This window comes from Adiantum capillus-veneris, chromosome 1, assembly GCF_014529385.1.
Source record: "Adiantum capillus-veneris isolate H3 chromosome 1, ASM1452938v2, whole genome shotgun sequence".
NCBI lineage: Eukaryota > Viridiplantae > Streptophyta > Polypodiopsida > Polypodiales > Pteridaceae > Adiantum > Adiantum capillus-veneris.
Window position 1 is genome coordinate 63835266 of NC_140931.1, and position 18244 is coordinate 63853509.

Sequence of the window (18244 nt, forward strand, 5' to 3'; positions counted from 1 at the left end):
TCTCTCTCCATTAAGTAATCTACTCAATTATCTATTTAGCTACGTCTTATTTACTAACATCCCTCTCTCTCTCTTTCTTTCTCTACCTCTCTTTCTCCCTCTCTATCTCTATCTTTCTCTATCTCTCTTTCTTTTTCTCCCTCTCTTTCTCTACCTCTTTCCCTCTTTCCCTCTCTTTCTCTACCTCTTTCCCTCTATCTCTCTCTCTTTCTTTCTCTCCCTCTCTTTCTCTACCTCTATCCCTCTATCTTTCTCTTTCTCTCCCTCTCTCACTCTCTCTTTCTCTTCCTCTCTTTCTCTCTATCTCTATTCCTCTCTTTCTCATCCTCTCTATCTACTGTCTCTCTTTCCCTATCCCTATTTCCCTCTATCTCTCTCTTTCTTTCTCTACCTCTTTCCCTCTTTCTCTCCCTCTCTCCCTCTCTTTCTCTATCTCTCTCTTTCTCTATCTCTCTTTCTTTCTCTCCATCTCTATTCCTCTCTTTCTCTCCCTCTCTATCTACTCTTTCTTTCTCTCCATATCTATTCCTCTCTTTCTCTACCTCTATCCCTCTATCTCTCTCTTTATATCCCTCTCTCCCTCTCTTTCTCTCTATCTCTATTCCTCTCTTTCTCTCCCTCTCTTTCCCTATTCCTATTTCCCTCTATCTCCCTCTTTCTCTCCCTCTCTATCTCTATCTTTCTCTATCTCTCTTTCTTTCTCTACCTCTTTCCCGCTATCTCTCTCTTTCTATCTCTCCCTCTTTCCCTATCCCTCTATCTCTCTCCCTCTTTCCCTATCACTCTCTCCCTGTATCCCTATCTCTATTTCTCTCCCTCTTTCCCTATCACTCTCTCCCTCTATCCCTATCCCTATCTCTATCTCTCTCCCTCTTTCTATCTCTCTCTCTTTCTCCCCCTTTCCCTATATCTCTCCCTCCTTCCCTAACATGGACTCCCTTATCCCTATCCCTATCTCTTTCCCTCTCCCTCTCTCTCTCTCTCTCTCTCTCTCTCTCTCTCTCTCTCTCTCTCTCTCTCTCTCTCTCTCTCTATTTATCTATCTCTATCCCTCTTTCTCTCTCACTCTCTTTATCTATTTCTCTCTCTCTATTTTACATTTCTCACTCTCCCTTTCTCTCTCTCTCTCTCTCTCTCTCTCTCTCTCTCTCTCTCTCTCTATTTATCTACCTCTATCCCTCTTTCTCTCTCACTCTCTTTATCTATTTCTCTCTCTCTCTATTTAACATTTACCTCTCTTAATCCAACATTTCTCTCCCTCTCTCTCTCTTTATCTATTTCTCTCCCTCTCTTTAAATCTCTCTCTCTCTCTCTCTCTCTCTCTTCATTTATCTCTTTTTCTCTCTCTATTTCATCTAACACTATCCAAATAATCATTTCCAAAACGTGCGTGACAAATCAATCATTTTTAAATGTGTGTAGCAAATCAACCATTTTCAAACGTGCTTAGCAAAAAAAACATCTCAAACAAGCCGTGCGAAACAACCGTTTCCTAATGAACGAGGTATGTTATAATGGATTCTCTATTTTTTTATTTATATGTGTGTGTGTGTGTGTGTGTGTGTGTGTGTGTGTAGTAGAAAACAAGAGAGAAAGAGGGAGGATGTGCTTTTGTGTTTACCTCTTCTTTGTAGCGCGGTTGAGCTTCGAATAGGTTGAGCGTCCAAAGAAAATGGCGGAATACCCCCCTGCCAAAAGTTGGACGAAACTTGAGAAGCTTGGAGAAGGAGAGAGGGGGAAGGGAGAGGTGGGGGGGGGGGGGGGGGGGGAGGCTTGTTGAAGGACAGAGAGATGGAGAGTGGGGGAGGGAAGGGGGGGAAGCTTGGGAGCGATGGCGGAGAACAAGAACGCAGGGTATGCTGCAAAAACGTGGCATACTCTGTCTTCTTTCCTTTTTTAGGCGCTAGTTATTATCGTGGCTATTACCGTGGCTCTTACCGTGACTATTACTGCGCTGATTATCGCCCATACTACCGCGGCCAGCCATTTCAAACGGATACATGCGAATCCGAGGTTGCAGGGGGGGTACAACCCCCCCCCCCCCCCCCCCCCCCCCATCCTTAGCTATACATTATTTCATTTTTTAGGCTTTTGAGTTTTTTGATGAAGATTTTTAATTTTTTATGGATACTTTATTTTGTAGTACTTTTAAATGTTTATTAGTTGAATTTTTAATAACACTCATTGTCATTTATTCCCTTTGACTTTAACTATATGTAATTTTTCTAATGTAATTAAGTGTTTTTCTAATTATTTATTTTTTAGGACACATGACTAAATAAACAACCTTTCGCGTGTGTAGAACATCGACTGGGATGATCGTGGTCCTCCTGGAGGCCCAGAGCGAGATCGTTGGCTCAAGGAAAAACTACCTTGTCCTTCCGCCAAGTGCAAAAGGGCAATTCCTCGCTTGAGGCGCATTGCTTTGCAGCACGTGGAGAACGAAGGGCTTTGGCATCCTCAAAAAAGCGCTCGGAGAGAATGACTCACCCATCGCTTCAGGAGGTGCCCCATTGGTCTATGTTCGGTGATGGTGCACCGGTGCGCAAGGCCGAACGCCAGAGGCAATAGCGACTGGGCAATTTGGGTGCATCGCATGGTGATCCTGCCGTTGGCTCTACGTCAGTAGCTCCTACAGCGTCTTCATCACGCTTTGAGGTAGAGGATGAGTACATGTTCGACATGTGTGATGAGTTACTAGCTCATGAGCATGACGTGTGGCGAAGAGGATTGTCAGCCCTGCACTAAACGGGCTGCCGAAATGGAGGATAGATTGATGACGAGTGCCCGAATACCTCTTTACAATGGTGCACGGTACTCGGTGCTCCGAACATCGTTGGAAGTACTCAACTTGCAAGAAAAATTTGGTTGGAGTAATGCAAGTGTCGATGCACTACTTCTGTAAGTATGGAATGTGGCTTTTATATACTCTCTCCCTCTCTCTTTATGGTGTCGTCTTCTAAGAATTATACTAATACGCATGTTTGTTGTAGTTTGATGGGCAAAATGTTGCCAGCTAATCACCACATGCCTCTAGATTGTCCACGAGCTAGATCATATGTCACTACACTTGGAATGGACTATGAGCGCATCCATGCGTGCGTCAATGATTGCATGCTATACCGCAATGAGCATGCACATGCTACCTCATGTCCCGTGTGCGGGGAGGCACGATACAAGATAGGTGTGAGCGGGGCACACCTACCCCGCAAGGTATTAAGACATTTTCCATTAATTCCTTGCATCCAACACATGTTTAAAAGCAGGTCTATCGTGGAGCTTCTCGCGTGGCACGCAAACCATCACTCAAATGATGGAATGATGCGTGTCCCTGCTGATTCACTTGCATGGAGTCACATGGAAACTCAATGGCCAGAGTTTAGGTTGGAGCCTCGACACTTGAGTCTTGGGTTAGCAAGTGATAGCGTCAACCCCTTCGGCACTAAGTCTACTTCATGGAGCACTTGGCCTGTGGTGATCGTCAACTACAATATTCCACCATGGAAGACAACCAAGAAGGGCAATATATGGAGTCACATCGAAACTCAATGGCCAGAGTTTAGGTTGGAGCCTCGACACTTGAGTCTTGGGTTAGCAAGTGATGGCGTCAACCCCTTCGGCACTAAGTCTACTTCATAGAGCACTTGGCCTGTGGTGATCGTCAACTACAATATTCCACCATGGAAGACAACCAAGAAGGGCAATATACTTCTTTCCTTGCTTGTGCCAGGGAAGTACAAGGTGTCAAATATTGACATTTACCTCGAGCCCCTCATCAAGGAGTTGGAGCAGTTATGGAGAGGCATTCCTGTTGTCGATGTCTCACTTGCAAAGGGGGGGGAGAGAGGCTCAAGTGAGGGGAATCCTTATGTGGACTATGCGCGACTATCCTGGGCTTGGAGAGATTTCTGGTAACCCCCTATCCTCTATCTCTCTTTCCCTCATTCCCTCTCTCCCTTTAGCTCCCTTTAGCTCACTTTAGTTCATTCATCTCTCTAACCATATGATATGTATGTAGGGTTGTCCACATCGGGCCACAATGCATGTCCTACTTGCGGGCCATCGTTGGTGACAAAGAGGCCAGATTCCTTGCGCAAGGTAATGTATCCAAACAACCATAGTTTCTTACCCCAAGGGCATATCAAGCACAAGGCTCCAACAAATGGAAGGCTCCTCTAAATCTCACAATGGCAGATTGGGCAACCATTTGGGAGGAACACCACAACAACAATCCAGCTCCGTGTCCTCCACCAAAAGGTATGTCAAGGTATTCCATATTTTTAAGGCTTCCATATTTGAAGGACTTAAAAATACACCTCTTGGATCCCATGCACATATTCAAGAATGTAGCCCAAACACTATGGGACCACATTATTGGCAAGAAGGACTCTTTGGGTGCGAGGGAGGATTTGAGGCTTTTAAAACATCTCCCCGTCTCTGCCACTCCACGGCGTGTCCCAAATGGAAATATTGTGCTTCCTAAAACACCATGGATGCTAGCAAAAGAAGAATTAGACAAGGTGAAGGGTATCATTGCCTCTATTCGCACACCAACAGGATACATGAGGTCGCTAAAGGGAGCTTTCACAAAAGCGAAGAAGGGTGGAAGCGTTCAATTGTATGGGTTGAAGTCCCACGACTGGCACAAGATGCTTCAGGTAATATTCATACTCCCTATTATATCTATAGTTTGTGTGTATGACTATCACTCACTTTCCCTTTTCCTGATTTACATTGTAGTTCATTCTGCCGGTGAGTATGTGTATATGTCGGGACAAGAAAGTCAGGGACACTATTTTCAAATTAGGAGAGCTAGTAAGGTACACCACAAGACTCCACTCGACTACACCTTTTTTATGTACACAATAATTTCAACTAGCACTTAGTGTATCCTTGTGTGATTTCTTGCAGATTTGTGAGCTCCAAGGAAATCGAAATAGATACTATCCCTGCTGCTCAAACACTTGCAACAGAAACTGTGTGTGCCATTGAAGATGCATTTTCTCGATCGATCCTTCTTAGTCAAATTCACCTCTTGGTTCACGTGGTGGAGGAGATAGCTATATGTGGAGTAGTGCACGCACGATGGATGTTCTTCTTAGAGAGGTTTTTAAAGACTCTCAAAGATTTTGTGCGGCTATGGTCTCAACCAGAGGCATGTATGGCCGAAGGGTGGATTGTTCAAGAGGCATTTGTTTACATATCAAAGTATTTGGCACAAGTTGATCCTTCAATGCCTCGCATGTGGTCAGACGAGGAAGATTCAAAGATGACTTCACACTTGACAAGTGGAAAGGGGAAACTACTTAACATGGATATGAATCTATCCCGAGTGGTCGATAACTTTTGCATTCTCAATGCAAAGATTATGACCAAGTGGGTGGACTTGTGGACAATGGCAAAGTCCAGGCATTTGTAAGAGAGGGAAGCATGGTAACAAGCACATGGAAGAAGGAGGGAACCCCCATTGCCTAGACACCTTGCATGTTTCCCAGATCTCATTAGTGCAGAGTGGATTCATGACAAAATGGCCGAGGCAAAAGCGCACGGAGAAGACATCACCAACAAAGAATGGGAGTATGTACGAGGCTGCGTACCAAAGGTATACTCATATACCTAAACCATATTGTCTCCCTATTTCTTGAAATTATCTTTAATATGTATTTGATAAATTAATATATTTTTCTATTTTGTAATGCCTTTCCTTTAACTCTATGTGGTCAAAGGGTCGTCACTTTCGTACGTGCCACATTGACGAGCGTAGAACCACCATGGATTGTGCTATCATGGGCAACTTTGACACAGACGATGATGAAGCCAGGTACTGTGGAACTATTGAAAGGATACTAAAGGTTAATTTTAGAACCTTTCATAGCTTCATCTTCGAGTGCAAGTGGTTTGCAAATGTGTCTAGACGACATGAGAATGGCCTCTACATTGTGGACTCTAGTGTGCATCACATAGGGAGGTATGACAATTTAGTTTTACCGCGCGCAATTGTGAGCAGGTGAGTGACATGTATCTTTTTTATACTTATTTACTTGTTGTAGCGTAAGTTATACCAATGTTACTCACTTTGAGCTTCTATTTTATAGGTCATCTATCCACCAACCAAAACTTTGGTTCGTAATTCCCGTAACACCTCGGGGGAGAACCTTTTTTCCACTAATGAAGTGGAGACTATCTTCGACCCTCTTCCACCTCCGACTTTGGATGAGGTGGAAACAGAGGAGGGGGAGGTTGACGAATCAAGTTCGGCGGCAGCAAGTCTTAGCGAGGATGATTGTCATGATGATGAAGATGATGAGATGGAGGATGAAGAACTCGAAGATGATGAAGCTGGCAATGCATCCACAAACAACAATTATGTTTCTCTCTTTATTGATTTAAGAGCCATGGGCTTAGAATTGGATGATGCTTCATGTAGATATCTTTTGGAAGATGATTCATAAACATTTTGCAGTTATGAAGTTTTTGATCGTGTAATCAATTCACCTCTCTCTCCCTCCTTTCCTCTCTTTAGATTTGAGAATATGCTTAATTATGTTAATCAATTGACAATGATTATTTTAGTTGTAAACAAGGGTAATCTTAGGCTGGGTTCACACGAGGTTGGAGGAAGAAAGGCTTTTTGCAGGTCTACCGCCGCCTCATCTAAATGATGTTGGAGGAAGAAGAGCGAAAAACAGAGAGAGGTGGAGAGAGGTCAGCAGCTCTTCCGATGGGGGAGTGCCGGAAGAAAAATGGCAGGCCCGGAGGAAGGTGATATCTACTGGAGCAAATAGGCTTTTGCCACGCAACTTAGACACCCCTCTGGGAAGCATTTCCGCCGTAGCGTCTGAACAGGGCCTTATATCCCCCGCCTCCTTCTCCCCCCTCTTTCTCTTTCTCTCTCTCTCTCTCTTTCTTTCTCTTCTTTTTATATTTAAAAATTATATACAATACTCTTTAATTTTTATTGAGAGGAGGGAAACACCAAAATTTGAACGGGGGGGGGGGGGGGGGAGTTAATCCAGAATTTGAAAGTGTAGGCACTAAATTTGGGCAACGGATATAACGACGGTAATGAGCGCGGTAATAATAGCGGTAATACCAGCGGATAAAGTCGCAGTAATACTTTAAACACAAAAAAAACCCTCCGCCCTTCTCTCTCTTGTTTCTCTCATTGAATTTACACCTTCTCTCTACAAAACGCGGTAAAATAGTGCGATAAACACTTGGAGATTTTCATAGTGCCTCACCGTCATTGGTACTAGGGCTGTTATCATTTTATTGCACCCTCGTCATCATTAGTGTTATGACTGTTATCGTCTTCCTGATTGGTGCTATGGTTGTTATCATCTTACTGCACCCTTGTCATCTTCGTACTATGGTTATTATCGTCCTCTTGATTGGTGCATGCTATGTTCGTATCGATCGTTCATTACTTACATGATTATTTCTTTATAGAGTAATTTAATGATGCCATCATACACTTTCATGATGATTAAAAATCGTTCGCATTGATCGTTTTTCATTGAGATGATTATTATTCATGGGGTTGTTCTAGGATATGATGATGCATTTTTATGACGATTAGAAATTGTTTGTATTGATCATTCGTCACTAAGATAATTATTCTTTTATAGAGTTGTTGTATAATCTTATGATATGTTTCATGATTAAAAGTCATTCATATAGATCGCTCATTATTGAGATATTATTATTCCATGGAGTTATTTCATGATATCAAGATGCATTTTCATGGCGATTACAGATCGTTCGTATTGGTCATTTATCTTTCAGATAATTTAATTTCTTTCATGGAGTTATTTCATGATGTCATGATGCGTTTTTTTTAATAATTGAAAGTCGATCATACTGATCGTTTGTTAGTGAGATGATTATTCATTTATAGAGTTGCTCCATGATGTCATGATATATTTTCATGAATGTTTGTTACTGAGATGGTTATTATTTCATGGAGTTGTTCCATGAGACATTATGTGTTTTCATAATGATTATAAGTCTTTCATATGAACTGTTGATTAGTGAGATGGTTATTACTCAAGCTGAAGATGATCCAAAGCATTCTTTGAAGTATTTGAAGAGTATCATTTCATTGAGCCTTTGAGGCTATCATTGTATGCAACAAGAGTAATGTAGCTCCTTACAAACCATTTCTATAAATTGAACAACATATTAATGTAACTCTGGGTATATATAGGGCTGTGGATTTTTCTATTGAGCCCCCAAGGGTTTTTGTAATCCACAGTTAAGGACCCTTGTTTGAACGGGGCTGTTGAGCTTATATGTGAAGCTACTCCAAATATAGCTCTGGGTCCCCTCTATATAGATATCATCCTCTGTACGTATTCTACACACTTTTGGGGTTGCACTCTTTGTGTATCGTCTCTTTGTTCTTATCTTTCTCTGTCTTCGCAACATCCACAAGAGATTTAAGCTTTCTATGTAACAAGCTTCACGTATACACATTTAAAGGAGGCCTAAATGTGCCCACATAAATACATCATAAGGGTCCTCTTGGAGGATTAGGTTGAAGGGGCTAGTAGTGGGACAACTAAGAGAATCTATCGTAAGGGTCCTCTTGGAGGAGTAGGGTGAAGGGGCTAGTAGTGGGACAACTAAGAAAAAAATCATGATTTTGGGAGGGATTTTGCATATCTAGCCATATTTGAAATCTGAAGATTGTGTTAGAATCCTCATGAAAAAGGGAATTAGTTAATACCAAGATTGATATTCTTTGGATTTTATCTCAATGTTGTGGTTACCATATACATGTGGTAGTGATGTGTGTGAACACACTTAGGACCGCACATACATTTTTTCCCCTCATTAGGAGGTTTTCTCCCCCTTGAATTGTATATACACCCATCACTCTAGGACTAACTTTTCTTTCCATTGCACACTAAGTAATACACTCTGTGTTGTGTGCCTTGAGCTTCCTTCATCTTCTTGTGTGCATTTCCCTGCAACCTTGTTTTCAACAATTGGTATCAGAGTAGGTTGCGTCCTCCCGAGCTTAGTCGCCAACATCGCTAGCACACGCCTCCTCACTTTCTCCATTTTTTGTAAACTTCAACGAGCATCTGCAGGTTGACAATAATTTTGGAGAGCTCATAAAGTTGGGTCTGCTCAAATTTTTGATTCGAACTCTTTTCGGCCTCCGTTTCCACTATAGGTAGTATTGCACATGCAATTCTGTCATTTTGTGCAAAAAATTTGTTGGTGCCATTTTTTTGCATAAAAGGTCCTTAGAGTCTTTGATGGGTTGTGCTTTATAGCACACATTATTCCCACTTTGTTTCTCCTCTTTTTGGATAGTTTTCACATCAGGTGCAGGCATTCGTCATGATTGACAACAACACATATGTGTTCAAGATGTTTGTTGTTGAGGATAAATTGGATGGGGACAATTACTGATGTGGGCTTACATGATGCAACATGTAGTTGTGTCAAAGGGAGTTTGGAATTTTGTACAGGGGATCGATGTACGTCATGGTTCTGAGGATGTATGTGATGTTGAGGATGTTGCAGGCTTTGGTGGTAGGATTGCTGCTGCTAGAGCTGTTTTGCCTACGGCTGAGCAGGCTTGTTGGGATGTAAGACATGCGGAAGCCCATGCATTGATTGCATTATCTGTGAAGTGCACTATTACTCCTCACATTCATTCAGCTAAATCTGCAAAAGAAGCTTGGGATATTCTGGTTGGTCTTTATGCAAGTCGCAATGAAGCTAAAGTTGCATTGCTACGTAAGGAGTGGGAGTCGAAGATTATGTATGAGGAAGATGAAATGGACACTTTCCTTGCTGGTGTCAAGGATATCAATGAGCAACTAATTTTTGCAGGCAAAATCATTTCTAACAGTTCCCTTGTGCAGACTGTTCTTGATGCTTTGCCAGATTCTTGCTAGACTTTTGCTAGTACTTGGAGACTTATGACCCAAGGAAATCTTGAAGTTGTCAAGTTTAATGCATTATGCACATTGCTGTTTTGAAGAGTCACTTTTTAGAAAGAATGGGGCTAAATAGCGTGCAGTTAAGCAGGCCTTGATTGCTGCTCAAAGAAAAAGTGGTAACAAAAATGTAGCCACTTCTCATGGTTCTTCTACAAGGTTGTAAATCATATGTTCCAGTAATGCTTCTGCTGCAACACTTCGTATGGGAACTCTAGTAAAAAGAGCAAAAAGAAGATGCATTGCCATTATTGTAACACTAATTATCACTTGATCAAGAAGTGTTTGAAATTGAAGGCGAAAGAGGCTGGTTCCACTACAAATGCAGCTATTGTAGAGTCTTTGTGAAGGAAGATTGTGATGTTGATGTAGATATAGAGTGGGATTTTAGTGTAGAGTGCATTTATGATCCTTCTATCCATGATGCATGTATGTCAGTTCCTCCGGATGATCATGTGTGGTACTTTGACAGTGGTGCTACAAGCACATTACCTCTCATTGTGACTTGTTTACCTCTCTCAAGGATGTACCTCATAGGAATACAATCACTTGTGCTGACAATGCCTCTTATCCGATCAAGGGAGTTGGAAAGATTGTGCTGATTTTCGCAAATGGCTATTCTTTCACACCTGTTGATGCATTGTATGTACTTGGGATAAAAAAGAACCTTTTGTCTGTATCTGCAATTGCTAGACTTGGTCTTGTTGTCAAATTTGTGGATGAAAGATGTACAGTTTATGATCTCAGTTTTGGTGAAAAAATTGTTACATATAAACTTTCATGCCGTGGGCTGTATAAGCTCACTTTTTATGACAAGTGTGGGTAGAATTTTGCAAATGCAGTTGTGAATTCAAAGACTGTTTCAGATACAAAACTTTGCCATGAACGTTTTGGGCATCTAAATTTTGCCAGTTGCTACATTTGCAAAAAATTGATATGGTTGCTTCTTTGCCGCCTCTTGAAGCACCTGTCAAGCATGTTTGTGCATGCAGCGTTCTAAATTTCCAAAGGGTAGTTCAGTCAAGGCTACATGAAGGTTGCAGCTTGTGCACAACGATGTTTGTGGGCCCATGCAAACTCCGTCCTTTGGCAATTACCTATACTTCGTGCCTTTCATTAATGATTACTCTAGGCATGCAAGGGTATATCCGCTCAAAGCAAAGTTCAAAGTTGTTTATGTGCTTCAAGAAATTTTTGGCTATGACTGAAAATGTCTCACAATGTTTATGGGCACCCTCCATTTCGATCGAGCGGGGGAGTATATGTCTCATGAATTTAATACATTTCTGGCTTGTCGTGGGATAAAACACCAATGTACAGTTTCATATACACCTCAACAAAATGGTATTGTTGAGAGGAAAAATAGGTCTCTCATGGAAATGACACGATGTATGGTCAAAAGTCAAGCTTTATGGCTAGTCGTGGGATAAAACACCAATATATGCTTCCATATACACCTAAACAAAATGGTGTTTTTGAGAGGAAAAATAGGTCTCTCATGGAAATGGCATGATGTATGGTCAAAAGTCAAGCTTTGCCATTCGTTTTGGCTTGAGGCTATCATATGTGCCACTTATGTACTTAACATGTGTCCTTTAAAAGCTTTGCAGTCTATGAGTCTATATGAAGTATGGCATGATAGAAAGCCTTCTATTGATCACATGAGAGTTTTTGGTTGTTTGGCTTATGCTTTAGTGCCACAAACCAGTGTAGAAAATTTTCTCATGAGAAGTTCAAAGCTTTTTGCAAAGCTTTGGGCTTACTCCCCTTTGTGGACCGATCATGTTCTCATGGCATAGCACTTCCCTATACTCTATGTGTCAACTCTCGTTCACCGCATCACTTCCGGAGGGGGATTTGTTACCATATACATGTGGTAGTGATGTGTGTGGACACACTTACAATCGGGGCATTTTTTTCCTCACTAGGAGGTTTTTTCACCCATGCATTGTATATACGCCCATCACTCTAGGGCTAACTTATCTTTCTATTGCACACAAAGTAATACACTCTCTGTTGTGTGCCTTGAGCTTCCTTTGCCGTCTCCATGCTGTGTGCGTTTCCTTGCAACCTTATTGCCAACAATTGTAATTGGGGAAATTCACATTTGAAGGATTTTAGGAGATTAGAGACACTCAAGGGTGAGCACTAGTACACTTTTTAGCAAATCACATGAGGACACATAGGCAAAGTTCCAAGCATATTGTTTCTCCCTCTTTTGGGGGTGGATACGTCCACCTTTTGGGGACAAGTACCTCTACTGGCCCCTTTACCCTATATCGACATTCACCCAATAGAATTTCTTGCCCAGGAAAAGGGTTGAGGGTGTAAAGGCACCAATGCATGGTCTTGGGGCATGGTGTAAAAGGCTTTAATGATCGACATTAGAGGAACACTTGTAAAACAAATAAGAATTTGTTTCCTCACATCTATGACATCTTGAACACCATCCATTACCAACAAAAATCTCTTGCTTCTGGATGCAACCCAAATAGCCTTATGAAATAGCACGCTTGTTGGTGGCAGCATAAACCCAAAGTGCTTCGAACCGTATCCTATTGCTTTGTAGACCATGAAAAATCCCATCTGTTGTTGAGATTCTTGAGTTGAGCTTCTCCTTAGTACTAAGGGTCTGTGTGTAAATTAACATCATACTTTCTCAGTTGCTACCATAATTATAGTCAAATTGTCACAATTTGCAAGATAGGAAGGCAATGTTTGTGATAAAACATAGCATTTTTCCTTGTATAACTTGGCAACCCTATCCGATACCCCAAATACATCCATAATATCATCTTCAGGGAGAGAATCTTCATTATTGTTAAGGTATTGCCCAGAGAAATACTAGCTTTAAAAGATTTTATGAGCTAGGATGTAGCGTTGATTCAATTAGTTCAAGTATACAACCAAGCCAAACTAAACCTTCTATAGCCTATTCTTGATTTAGATTGATTGAGATGGATGTCAATGTTGAGGAAATCAAGTAGCATCCACTATCTAAATGGGCCAAAGGCTTTGCGGATGCCATTCAAACTTCCTTTTTCCAAGCGGACAATGTGTTTTAGGGTGCTTCACGTCCACGGACATATGTGAAGCCACCCTACGATATGAAAGGCCATGGGCCATAGGGGTTCCCATCAGGTATACTTTGAAAGCATGCTGCTTTTGTTAATGCTTGAGCTGATTTTCTTTTTGAAGTCTTCTATGGGGTCTCTAGCCAATGGTTTTGGTGAGGTAGAATTTTGAAGTCCTTCTATGAACTCTTTAGCCTACTTTCTGTTGTTTTCGTTAGGTAGGATATGCACAAAGGGTGTGGTAGTGTGTCACCTCCATTGTCCTGTGGAAGAAACGAGGCCCGAGTAGTCCAAACTCTACCAATTTTGGCGAAATTGCGCTTGACTCTGCCACTCTCTCACCTTTTTTGCCTCCTCTCTCTTGCTTCACTTGAAGCTTTCATATCATTTATGGACAGCAGCCAAAATGGCCTTTGTCACTCAAAACTCTGTTATACAAGTGGGCGAATGTGCATAGAGTGTAGAACATCAACGTGTAGGGAAGCAAGGGGGGCGTGGGTTCAACTGGGGCCCGTGCGAATTCCCTCTAACAACGTGCTAGCAAATCGAACGCCTTGGCCTTGCTTTTGGCCTTGGACGTTATGCTCAACTCAATCACAAATCCAGAGTTGTCAAGTGACGGCGCTGCCAGTTTCGAAACCGCCCTCCGCTCTGCAGGCTAGCGAAACCGCCTTTGGAGACAGAAGTGGTTTACAAGGTTTGCCTTTACAATTTTATTGTTTTGCAAAAATCCCCTCTCGTCTCAGCAGGCCCCCCCCCTCTCTCTCTCTCTCTCTCTCTCTCTCTCTCACACACACACACACACACACACACACACACACCCGTTAACCCACAGCTTTCATTTTCTCCTGCTGCGCCTGACGTCGCTGCCGTCGGATGCGCTAATGTAATAAGGAATTCAAAACCTGATCAAGTGTGCTACTCCCACACACCTTCTCCATTTCTGCCAGCCTTCTTCCTGGTTATGGTAGCTCACATGATTGGCTATGGCGTTCTTGTCTTTATCCTGCTTGCCACGTTACAGCAGCTTGTTTCAGCGGGGTCTTGCAATATGCGAAACGCGCCATAGCTGCTTGTGCCCGGCTACCCCTGATGTGTGAACAGCTGTTTATGTGCTTCTCTCTCTCTCTCTCTCTCTCTCTCTCTCTCTCTCTCTCCAGATTTTCCTGATAGTCTCCTGCAGCTTCCCATTTTGCCAGGCGTAGAGCTATTTAGCTCCTGTGCCCCTCGCTCAAGAGATTTGATCTGTATACAAGCTTGAGAAACAATGCACAGCTTTTGTTAACTTATGCAACTGCTATGGCTCCATTGACTGTCCAACTGAGGACTAACTGACGGAAAGCTCGATCAACGATTGCAGCCCACTTTCAGAACCATGTTTCCATCGTGGCTTTCGAGACGCAGAGACATGCAGAAGGTGAAGCAGAAGCAGCTCGGTAGTCCTCTCCTTCCTTTGTCCGACGCTTCTCATCAGAGTCTTGACGATAGTCTCCAGCCTCCAGCTACAGCAAGCTTCGCACAAGCTCTTAGCTTGCACAAGGCTATCAGCAGGGCAAGAGCTTCTCATCTTGAAGCTGAGCTAGCGGGATTTCTAGCTAATCGCAAGGATCCTGAAAATATCCGTATCTCCCATACAAGTAATTGGAACGATATGCAGTCTGCGGCCGCAGAGACTCGTGCTTTCACAGATCGCTCACAAGGTAAATGCTCCATACATACATCTACAAGTGCTTCCAACGAATTTTCATGTGCGCATGATGCACTTCCTTTGCTCAATACTGCTGCATCTAGGATGCTATGTCGGCCTAGGTCTGGAACTGGAGAGCCTACCTGCCTTGCCTCTGATGGTAATCATCAGTCCTTGCTGAGCAATAATTTTGCCAAAGATTTTCCGGCCAGGGACTCCAGGAGTGTGGGTTTGTGTTTGCAGAGTGCTGCTATCGACAATGATACAGAAGGCTCAACCATTCTGACCCCGGATTCAGTTGACTCATCATTTGGCAGTGAATCAAGCTCTGTAGGTATATTTGAATGTGCCAATTGTAGCCTCATCAAATTAGGCGACGTGCCAACTCCAGCTGATTCTAACCTTGGACATGATGTCGAATTTACAAAGTGTAATGAAAACAGTTCCTCAGGTGCGGTTGAAATTAATCATAGCATGTTTAATTCAGCAACCCACCACAGGCATGATTGCTGCACCGTAAGAAGCTTTGATACTCTGTGCAGTACACGGCTTGAAACTAGTTCGAGTCTTGCAATTAACGCACGCAGTGCTTTAATTGAGCAGTCAGAAGTGTTAAGTAGTTCTGCAAGTTTTGTTGCTCATGGAAAACTCACAGCTACCAGTGATATGCACGGGGAATGCAACGCTGCAGTAGGGATCTCAGAAGGCACAATTCTTGGCAGGATTTTATACGGCAAGTGGGAAGAAAACAGTGCTTTGATAGCTGCGGAGAATCCCAGCTTAATGCTCTCAAGCAAATGGCAAGAAGAAAGAGTTGGATCTTGCTCCTCACTGAATGCACGGTCCAGTGAGAACAGTGATACCCGGGAACGTGATGTATGTAAAGATGGGGAATTCAAGGTGTGCTTATGTGAATCGGAACGTGACGACAGGGTCTTGCCAGTGAATGAACCTAGCATTAATGGCTTGCCAGAGTATGGACCAGAGGATGAAGGCAATGTTGTAGAATTCCACAAAAGCAAGCATGATGCATATATAAAAAATGGAAGAGGTCATAGAGGCTCTAGTTTTTCTGCGAGTTTGCCTGAGAATATGAAAGGTGTTGTCAGAGACAGTGTGGCCCTTGTGAAGATGTCGCAGAGTCCTTATGAGGATTTTCGACAATCTATGTATGAGATGATTATGGAACAGGATTTGGAGGAGGCCTCCATGGATGTGGAGGAGCGTCTCCTTCAATGTTACTTGACGCTTAACTCTCCTGAGCTTCATCCTCTGATCAAAGAGGTTTTCAGTGATGTGTGGAGTTCAATTCTCATGAATGAGCGATGATCGATGGTCTCATGAGGTGCAGGAACCAAAGACCGAGTCTTGTACACATGAGAGAGAGAGAGAGAGAGAGAGAGAGAGAGAGAGAGAGGGAGAGATCACCAAATTCATAGTGCAAATTTGGCTGATTACCTTGTGAATCGTGTTGTATTTTTATAGTGAAGTTACTCAGTTGTTTGCATTACACAGTTACAGGGCTTTTTCTTGTACATGGGGATTAACAAGCAGCAAATATGCTGTATATCAAGTTGTAGAACTAATGTAACATATGCGTGTGTTTCGATCTTGCTTAGCTTTGGACTTGTGAAGCTTAAATGAAGAAAAGGGAATTGTAGCAGGGATAGTTCAATGGGAATGAACTCTCAACAAGGTAAAGCTTGCTGTCGTTTGAGATTTGGGCTCTGTTCTTGTCCTAGAAGCAATATTTTAGAAAGAAGCCCCAAGTATGGCAAGGCAACTAGTTGTGTCCACTTGCCCAATAAAAATGAAGCAACAAAGGCATCCATGGCAAACAGACATTTTTGGAACTTTTACCTGCATAACCAGGCACACAGATTGTTTGCCCTGGCTTTGGGCAAGGTATCATACACCCTTATGACTAATTGACACCACAGCCGTCAGGTGGGATCATTGGACCAAATGGGCCATTGGGCTGAGCGGGTGCGATCGATCATTGGGCCGGAGTGCCCTCCTGACCATGGCGCCCAGAGGTGTCAAATTTCAATGAGTCTCGAGTCCCATGACCATGCACACGCAGTGACATTTACATTGGGGGAGAGGAAGTCTGCTTCACTTTTTTGTTGCAACTTGCAGCATCTGTATGTCATTATTGTGGCCAGTGGGCCCTGGCCTTGGAGCCTGGAAGCTGGAGGTTACAAAATGTATCCAACGTCCAGAGTCCAGGACAAAGGCAAGAGTTTACCAAGAGGAAAAAATGTCGTGCTCAAAATTCTCAGAGATAGGAATCTGGGGGGAGGGTCTGGACTCTGGAGGTTTTTCTCATTGGGGGCCCGGGGGGGTAAAACTGGCAGGTAAAGTTGAATGGCAGCTGGGATTGTACAAGAGTACGACGTGAATGCTCATTGCTGGTGGAGGGCAAAATTGAAGCAGGTGGATAGAGTTTTGAAAATCTCTTTCGAAACTTGGGGGATTTCCAAAGATCGGTTAGAATGGTTTGAATGCTTTGGAATTTGACGTTGGTTACCACACTCTTACGGAGAAACATGGCTCTCACTCATCATTGAACTAAGAGCGTTCAAACTTCAAAGCTAAGTTATAAACCATAGTGAAGGGGGATCTATATCTATATCTATATCTGTATCTATACTATCTATAATGGGCACGGAATTGGATGAAGCCCAAGTGTGTGATCAACTGGTTGGAGAGAAACACGCGTTCTCGAGGCGAATGGAAGGTGGCAAAAAATAGGCGCTCGCAGGCAGCCCCTCGCCACCGTCGTGAGAGCCCAATGCACTAACCACTATGTCCGTGACGCGTTCGTTGACATGCGGGCAGCCCCCTTGCTTGTCCAAATTTACTTTTTCGTGTCTTAGTTTACCACCGCCATCTTACCGCTGCGGGCACCCCGATCTCCGTGTCCTAGTTTCGCTGCCGTGGATCTCAACGTTGGAGCTTCATTAAAGTGCTCGTGCCCTTTTGTGTTGAGGGAGGGATTCCGACTTCCCCTTATACTATCTATAATGGGAGGAGGGATTCCGGCTCCCCCTTGGCACGTGGCGGATTCTCCTTTCTCCGACCATCTCCGGTGGTGTGCTTTGCAGCCAAACCTTCAATGCATCTGAGAGAGGCTGGCCATACTAGTTATTTATAGTATACCTTTCCATATTCCACTAAACAAGCAACCAATCAAGCCTTGTAAGTTGAGAAATATGCCGTTTTTCTAAGCTATGAGAGATTCCTTGAGCCAATTCTCGAGTTCTTGACAATGGCCTTTGTATTTTTGAAAGCCCCATAATTTGGGGATTGTAACTAGACAAAAGAATTTTAAACTTGTAGGCTAATAATGGTCGTCTTTCCGAAACTTGTAAGATGCTTTGTGTCGTGTGTGTGCGCCACAAGAAGGGAAGGCGATGGCCAGGCAGATGGTGACATTTGCTTTGCGTGACGTCTTTTTTCAAGTACTTTGGAAACTCTTTAATTACGATGTGGACGAGACTAGGTCCATTTGTTTTTTCTTTTGA

General features: G+C 43.0%; 1 protein-coding gene across 1 annotated transcript; it reads left to right on the forward strand.

Annotated features, from left to right (window-relative positions):
* The first annotated feature begins 13773 nt into the window (after positions 1-13773).
* Positions 13774-17399, forward strand: LOC147464906 (uncharacterized). Its single transcript, XM_086517046.1, has 3 exons — positions 13774-14730; positions 14822-14877; positions 14961-17399. Exons 1-3 carry the CDS (start codon positions 14406-14408, stop codon positions 16044-16046), a joined length of 1467 nt encoding a protein of 488 aa, XP_086373172.1. The 5' UTR covers positions 13774-14405; the 3' UTR covers positions 16047-17399.
* The last annotated feature ends 845 nt before the right edge of the window (positions 17400-18244 follow it).